This window comes from Amphiura filiformis, chromosome 6, assembly GCF_039555335.1.
Source record: "Amphiura filiformis chromosome 6, Afil_fr2py, whole genome shotgun sequence".
In the NCBI taxonomy this organism is placed as follows: domain Eukaryota; kingdom Metazoa; phylum Echinodermata; class Ophiuroidea; order Amphilepidida; family Amphiuridae; genus Amphiura; species Amphiura filiformis.
In genome coordinates this window covers 341446-350629 of record NC_092633.1, presented here as the reverse complement: position 1 = coordinate 350629, position 9184 = coordinate 341446, and the positions used below count along the sequence as shown (strand labels likewise).

Below are 9184 nucleotides of genomic sequence, written 5' to 3'. Positions count from 1 at the left end.
GCTTTAAAGAGGCGTGATCAGATTTTTCATGTTCTGTATTTTACCCAAGAGGCCTACAATTAAAACGATATGTTTCCAAATTTCGAGTTGTACTGCTCCAGCGGAAGGAGTACTTGAAAACCAGCCAATCTTATTGATTAAAAACCTTTTGCTTTAAAGAGGCGTGATCAGATTTTTCATGTTCTGTCTTTTACCTAAGAGGCCTACAATTAAAACGATATGTTTCCAAATTTTGAGTTGTATTGCTCCAGCGGTTTAGATATGAGAAGCAAAAACGTGAAAGCAATGCTCCACATGATAGTACATACGCTTCTGGTGTTGTTACCACAATTCACCACGTTTTGATCATATCATAAATGAAAAATATCTCAGGCGCTAAATTTCATGGGGTAATGAGAAAAATATGAACTTTCATCCGATGCCAAAATCTTTTTTGATTTTCTCAGTTTTGATGAATTGGTAGTTGTAACATTTTTATTAAATACCAATCTAATGTATTATACTAGTAAATATGTACAAAGACAGCATTAACTTTACGGAGAGTACGGTAATGAGATGATAATAATATGGATGGTTGTTGGTCTTCGGGTGTATGTGGGTGTGTGTGAGGGGGGGGGGTGGGGTGTGTACGTGGGGTGGGTTTGTTTGTTGTGTGTATTTAAGTAGTGTAAGCGTGGGGTGCGTTTGGGGGGTGTATGTGTGTGCATGTATGTAAGGGTATGTGCACGAGTGATTTATTATAGTTATTATAATTATGTATATGTTGTGTGTGGGTTTGGTATAATATGGGTGGATGTAGATATATGAGGAGTTCGTAAAGGAATGTTGGGGTGTACTCGGGGGGGGTGGGTGGGGGGGTGTTTACGTGCGTGTAATGGTGTGAAGTTGTATGTGTGTGTATTTATGAGAACTACGTTATGTCGCCAATTCCAGCCACTGACATCGCTTCTTTTGATGTGTTATGACTTTACCGCACGCCATGTACGTACAATGTTATGAACATCTCGTCCCGACTGATATTTCGATCGTAATACTTAAATTCACGGATTTTGTCAAAACTACAGCACCTAAATCTTGATTTTTGCATGCTATGTAAGTTTACTAAAGTGCATTACAATCATGTCAGAAGCAGAATTTTGACATTTTGCCCAAACTTAAAGGAAACACACACAGATATCGTCATAATAGTTTCTGAAATACACACATAACATTGTGTTCTCCAGAGGCTTAATTAAATTATGTTTCTTCTCTGATATTTGACATTTTTTGAACAAGTGAAATTTACGTCACGGCTTTAGAATTGAATGTAGAATGATATGTAAGGAGTATCCGGGGTATAGTCTCTTAGATTTATGTAAAGCTTTGCTGTTAAAAAATATAATTTTAGTCGGATTATGTATCTCTATGTTTAACAAGGTAATACGTAGGAGACAAGAATATGCAAGGTAAATTGAATCGATAACTATTAGATTTTATCCGTACGTAAAAATAAAATAATTCAAAGGGTATTGATGCATTATTCATTCCAAGAATAAGTCGATATTTGTCTTGTTTTTATTGATCCCGATACGAAATTAAAAACAACAGCAAGAATGGTTGTTATTTTTAAAGACTGAACATGTATTGATTTGGTAAGTGTCTTGAGACTCTAGAGAACTTGACACACCTACGTCGCGAGCTTCAATGTAATGTTTGATGGTAGTGATCATAAAGAGAATTATTTTATTTATATATAAATTTGTTTATGTATGTATTTATTTTATTTATTTTCTTTCTTTCTTTCTTTCTTTCTTTCTTTCTTTCTTTCTTTCTTTCTTTCTTTCTTTCTTTCTTTCTTTCTTTCTTTCTTTCTTTCTTTCTTAAATTAATTAATTAATTAATTAATTAATTAATTAATTAATTAATTAATTAATTAATTTATTAATTTATTTGTTTATTTGTTTATTTCTTTATTTATTCTTTATTTATTTATTCATTTTTTAATTTATCAGTTATTTATTTATTTATTTATTTATTTATTTATTTATTTATTTATTTATATATTATTTATTTATTTATTTATTTATTTATTTATTTATTTATTTATTTATTTATTTATTTATTTATTTATTCTATAGCCTATATTTTACATATTACGTTAAATTTTAAAAACCACGTTTTATTTATATTCTCTGTGGTCAAAGAGTTGCTTTTGATATTGTTTATTATAATAACATTGTTAACATTCTTGCTTTGTAACTTCTCTGATGAAAGTAAAGTAACAATATAATAAAACAAAAATACGCATAAAGTAAAATATAACTCGATCTTGATTTCTTTCACCGTGTTTCCTGTGTACTATTATAAGTTAGTCAGAAAGTCCATTATTGAGAAGAAATTGCGCTACTTTGGCAACATTGTAAGAAAGGATGGTGGAGTTGAGAAGCAGATTCTTCAGGGAGCTGTGGAAGGCCATCGTGGAAGGGGACGTCCATCAACATCTTGGACAAATGATGTGAAGAACGTTTCATCACACGGAATGTATGGTGCAACACGTTTGGCTTTTGATAGAAGTAGATGGCGTACTCTTGTGAAGACCACAGCAGCGCAATCCTGCGCCATCTGACCCAGAGAGAGATTATAAGTTAATTCATGTCTTGAAATAAGGTCAGATTGATGCATTTTATATGTGATGCATTTTATATGGACGAAACAATTAAAATTTAGGACCTATACAATGGTTTTTGTGTTACCATTTTTAAATGTACTTGAAGAGCAAATTGCAGGTGCAACTATGACGTAAAATCACGCGATTGCTAAACATAAAGGGAAATGACTATTTCAATCTAACTAGCAAGTTCAAAGTCTGTATCTCTTATGGAATCGAAAAGTAATGTTTCTATTTTCGCTCACCTGGAACGTTTTCACTAGTTCGACTAGCACCTTCAGATGGTGATGCTGTGATGATATCGAGTCTACAAACGGGATATTCCTCACTGATGACGTCATTTGATTGGCAGTGTGTCATAGGATACTACGATGTAGTGACACCCCCGGAGGAACAAAAAGAATTTTTCCGGAGAGTTCTTGATGCTATCCACATACAGGGTGTTCCAGGTGTCTCTATCGGCACTTGAATTGATGAAACTCACACACACACCGCAATAATTATCTTCAAAACTGCCGCCAAAGAAAGAGTAGTATTTGGTCACTAACAAATCCTTGATTTCATGCACAGATTGCCTCGTAACATCATAAATAATCAATAGATATTGCCCTTTTTAGTGGAAGCAAGAACAGGACACGACAAAAATAGCTGCTTAACTTTGTCCAAATATCTGTGCTGAACGGTTAGTAATTTCATAGATTTTCAATATAGGTTGTTTTGTCAAAACTTGGAATTCACCATTTTTGCGCAATATTCTGTAACTTCTATTAAAAGCGTTTGATTTTTAAAATCTAAAAGTCTCAAGAAAGCTAAATATAATGTAAAACTTGGAATTTAAAACCGTAATACTACCAATAGTAATGCTATTCATATTTAAAAAAACTTTTTCAGTATAGATCATTCTGGGACACCCTGTAGGACTAAAAAACCGAGACTGAATCGTGACCAAGGTTTAATTGATCCTATTTGGAGCAACCTGCTCATTGAATTGGTAGTCTTTTGTCACATAGGATTTCTTTGTGTCTGCCAAAGCAACTCCAGCCAGCCTTTATTCTTAGCATGACTTCTTCTCTCGTGTTGTCTTCCATCTTTACTGTCTGGCCTAGATACTTATAACTTTCTACATGTTCTATCTGCTCATTCTCTACTTCAATGGACTTGTTCGTCTGGTAATTTGTCATGAATTTGGTCTTCCCCTTATGTATATTCAGTCCTATCTTCTTACTCTCCCTGTTCAAGCTGTTTAGTTGCACCTCCATATCCTCAACTGATGCAGCTGTTAATGCAACATCGTCTGCAAATCTCAGGTCTGTTAAATAATCTCCGTCAATGTTGACTCCTCTTGGTTTTAGGTCTAAATTCTTGAACACTTCTTCCATGGCGGCTGTGAAGATTTTTGGAGAAATTGTATCACCCTGTCTTACACCTCTTTTTATGTGTATTGGTTTGGATACATCATTTTCAAGATGAATAATGGCTGTTGCGTCTGTGTATATGTCCTCCATGATTTGTACATATCCTTCATTTACTCCAATCTTTCTTAAAGCTGTGAATAGGTCTCTGTGCTCTACCGAGTCAAAGGCTTTTTCGTAGTCTATATACCCAACGCAAAGCTTTAACTGGTATTCATTTGCCTTTTCTATTAATTGATTTAGTGCATGAAGATGATCTGTAGTTGAGTAGCCCTCTCTGAATCCGGCCTGTTCTCTTGGTTGATTCTCATCCAGTATTCTCTTGATGCGGTTTTGTATTATTCTTGTAAAGATTTTGTACGCATGGGACAGTAAGCTTATAGGTCTGTAGTTCTTAATATCTGCTTTGTCGCCCTTCTTGTGAAGCAGTATAACTTTAGCCTCTTTCCAGGTTTTGGGTATCTTTTTCTGGTGTAATATGTCGTTATACAGTCTGACTAGTTGTATGTTTATCTCTGCACCGCCTACCTTGAAGATGTCACTGGTTAGGTCGTCAGTGCCTGGAGCTTTGTTGTCTTTCATTTGTTTCACTGCCAATTCCACTTCTCTTATTGTTATACTTGGGAGGTCAGTTTGATCAGTTGATTTACAGTTTGTATCTGTCTTGTCCTGATTTGATTTTGAACTGTACAGATCTTGGTAAAATTCTGCACATACGTCTAGAATTTCTTCTCTATCAGTTGTGATGTTGCCATCCTTTTGTCTCATTTTGCTTATTCTGGTTTTCTTGCTGTTCAGTTTTGAAATCTGTTTTAGTCCTTTTCCGCTCATCAGGATGGTTTCAATTTCTTCATTTCTTCTCTTTCTGCTTCTCTGTCGCCTCTTCTTTCTCACTGTTTTGACAAGCTCAGCGTATTCGGTTTTTTGTTGGGGTGTTTTGTCTTCCACTTCACGAAGTTTCTTTCTTTTCACATCCATATCCTCTATCACTTTGTCCTCCTCAGATGTTTGCTTAGTCTTTCTTTCTCTTGGTGCTATTTCTTCAGCTACCTCTATAACTGTGCTGGATATGAGGTCATACATGGTATCCATATCTGCACTCTCTATATCTAAACATGCAAAATGATTTTTCAATTCAAGTTGGTACTCTTGTCTCCTCTCCCGTAGTCTGTGGATGTTCAATTTATTTTTCTTTCTGTTTCTTATGATCTGAAGCCTTGCTAGTTTCCTATTGATGCGTATCTTTGATCTGACCATCCTATGATCACTTCCCATATCTACACTTGTGATGACTCCACAGTCTTCTACAATTCCTCTCTGGCTGCTTAGTATGAAGTCAATTTGGTTTTAAACTTCCTCCTGGGCTTTCCCAAGTCCAGTATCTATTTTTGTTCTTTTTGAAGTAAGTGTTTGCGATGACTAGTCCTTGTTGTGCAGCAAACTCCAGCAGCATGTCCCCTCTATCGTTTCTCTCTCCTATCCCAAACTTTCCCATGATGGACTCCTCTCCGGGTTGGTAGCTTCCTATTTTGGCATTGAAGTCTCCCATTACTATAGTGTACTCGGCTTCACTTTCTTCTATCGCCTTCGCTATTTCCTCATAAACCTCTTCCACTGCCTCATCATCATACTCGCTGGTGGGGGCATACACCTGAACTATGCGTAGTTGTTTGTTTCCAGTGAGTTGCACTGTGACAGAAATGACTCGGTTTGAGTGACATTTCATTCCCTTCACAAAGTCTTTGAATTTTGGGTGAATAAGAAACCCAATTCCTTTTGCATCCTTGTTGTCCTCTGTTTTTCCTTGGTTGTATAACCATGCTCCTCCTTGAAGTTCCACTACACCCTCTCCTTCCCTCTTCGTTTCACATAATCCAATTATGTCCCACTTGAAGTTTTGTAGTTCATCTGTTTTCAAGGTCCTAGTATTATACGTACAAACGTTGAGTGTTGTTTGTCCATCCTTGTGACCCTTATCGATCACACAGTTTCCTTTTGGCTTTGGCTGTGTGACGTCATCCGCAGATGTCACTCTTGGGTCACGATTCATAGGCAATCTGCAGTCACCAGGTCTTTGATGATTGCACCCATTTTGGCCTTGGGCTTCACGGCCTCCTTTAGCATTCTCTTCCATTTACTTGAGGGATTTTAGCCATATACCGACGCGCTGGCTGGACGTATTGTCAGTAGAGGTTTATGTCAGGGTTACCTCACCCTTAGTCTGATGTTGATGATGAAGACTAAGCAACCATATATGGCCATTCAGGGCTACTCCAATAACCCCTGTGGCCATATAGTGTTGCCCCCATTGCCCCATCTCTGTTTTACTCTGCCGCAAAGCTAAGTGTATCCAGGTAGTACGCGATTGACATGCACTAATTCTAATGCATGTCAGTCTTCGAGGACGTGGGGGTTGGGTAACTGCAGATAGGCGATTAGGGACAGGGGGGCTGATGGAATTGCCACCTGTACCTACAACCAAGGTTGAAGTTGCGCTTCATGCAGTCAATTTAATACCCATTAAATTCTTGAATTGAATATTTTTCTCAATCTGAAAGAGTATTTTCCACATTATGATATCTTAACAACGTATTATCATTATCATAGAATATTTGAATGCAAACAGCCAATGCGCAGACGATATTTACTACCAGCGAAATTTCCCGAAAATCAAATAAATATAACATTGTTTGGTTTGGGAATATGTAATTAGATTTGCTGCCTTACAAGCTCGGTAAAATTATGCTACTAAGGTATAATTCAAGCGCTGTAGGGAAATATATAATCCAGTTGGTTCCTTTCACTATCCTTTTCTTCATTAACTCGGATTAGCAAGAGTATGCATCAGGTCAATAGCTGCTTGATAAGTTGATTTTTTCATACAACTTGGTTAATTTAAGGCGTTACACAACGTACTTTTTAAAGTCATATCGTTACGAGTTTAACAGAGTGCCGAATACGCATTTTGGTAGCATTCCATCGGTCCTTCTAAATAACTTATACTTATTTACAATACTTTTACGTTCTAAATCATTGATAGCCATAAAAACAGTTTGTTACAGCTATTCGATTTATGACAAATCCTAAATTTCCTTAAGTTGTATGCGGAGTCGAATACGCATTGAAATATGTACAATCCATAGTACCCGTAATAAATTGAATTACGACTTTTGGGCATATATTGCTGGTCCTCATACCGATATAGGCTGTTAACTTGACATAGAAGTTATAAGTAGTCATTTCCTGTTATAGTTAGGAAACAAACCCCGGAAATCGCATGTGTCTTGAAATTTAAAGCAGAAAAACAATAAATTGTGGTCTGCATTTTATTATTTTGTGTACCATTTAGGTGGACTTTTTGGGGGCGCATTTATATTATTTTATTAAGTCATGTTGACATGTGGGGAATGTTTGCATTATGATATCACTGATAGAGGAGTCCCATAGATATATATTGGTGTCGAATATATGACATTTACTACAGAAAATTCGGGGGTTCCAGCTATGCACCAAATCTACCCATTTTGTAGAAGTAAGTATATGATTTGCCTCTTTGTACTTCAACTTCATTAATCACAGCTTGGTGTGTCTAAATCCAAATTTCGAAATCAACATCGGAGAGTAATATTTTTCCATTAATTTTTTGGTGGTAATAAAAGATCACCTAAAACATAATCAGAACATGCATTACCTCAATTTGCTCAAAATTCTCGATTCGTCACTCCGCCAAATTCATTACGATATGTAAGGGTCGAAGAAATGTACACCGCCATGCCCAGGGTACACCTGAATTGCAAACGAGTCTTTCTTGTGCTTATTTCGTTTCGATTGATAGCTAATTTTATACTTATGCTATTACCAGGGTCTACCGGGAAGAATTGTCATTACGATTCTCCTTGGAGCATTCGCCAGATTTAGATAAGTAAGGGTCAATCTCCAATTTTCTGATTGTCTGTCCCCATTACCATGATTACCAACTTTATCATCACAAGTTAAGTTTGCACGAATCGATCTATAAAATACGCCCGGGATAATACTGTTTATCAAAACTGAAGATTAAATGTCCTCAATAAACACTTTTCCAGACAGTATTGATGACAAGTTTTCCCATAGTAATACAGCAATAAATACGCAAGATGTTTGCTAAGCTTAAAAGGCAATTAGTTTGTCAATGACCAATACTTTGCAAAGGTTGTCCGGTTACCAACTTTATTTTATTCTAACTATTAAAGGCCATATATATTGCTCGGACAATATCATATCATTGGCAAGCTAATAATTATTATGAGGACAATGAAAATGACTTCTTTTTTGAGAAAACAAGTCGTTTAAAATCGATTGATATTCCGCTAAAACAACTGTAAGCGGTGAGTTCCTTCGAACGAGACAGATTTGACCTAGAAAAAACTGAAATGTCATGAAGTGAAGTGTGCCAGCTTTGAGAGAATGCACTGTCAACCTACTCAATGCACAGAACGTATACTGTTTTTGTTACCAGAAAAAACTCTAAATCAAGTATTACAAATTTAATGATTTTTACACATATGGATAAAATCAGGCCGTTTCTTTATTATGTATTAGTAAATTGTGATATTACAATTCATATGTATATCAACATGATGAGAAATATTTGGACTAAAAATAAAAAACATTTTAGATAAATGTTACTATAAGAGCTTAGAATTAGTGCGTGACACGTCAATATTGTATTTATTATGCAAATAAACAATTTCAATGGCCCGGGAGCTAACCTTTTGTTGTCCATTCCCAATTTATCGCGATGAAGGTCGTACATGAATGGACCTGTAAAGAGCTCTATAGGACTCATGTGTTATGTACTATTCGTGAACATTATAGTGTCCTCACGTCATCAGTCCGCTGCCTTGAAAATCAATTTCGCTTCGAACGGGGGGAGGACCCGTTACGAGCCTGCATTTTACCAACACAATTTCTCTTTTTTTCAGGAGAAATACGAATTAAAAAAATTGCAACGAGTCTCAACTTGTATTCTGTTCAAATGGGGTTAAACTTGTTTTTGCAATAGATATGCCCTTTAATAGTGTTTTGTTTTTAATTTGTCTTAAAACTGCATCTGTTTACCATAATCAAGATACGATTCATAACG

The 9184-nt window shown here is 35.9% G+C and overlaps 1 protein-coding gene across 1 annotated transcript; it reads right to left on the bottom strand.

The window, feature by feature from the left end:
* Positions 1–5395: 5395 nt before the first annotated feature.
* On the bottom strand, positions 5396–6193 carry LOC140154117 (craniofacial development protein 2-like). The gene has a single exon (XM_072176725.1). It carries the CDS (start codon positions 6191–6193, stop codon positions 5396–5398), a length of 798 nt encoding a protein of 265 aa, XP_072032826.1.
* Positions 6194–9184: the final 2991 nt, after the last annotated feature.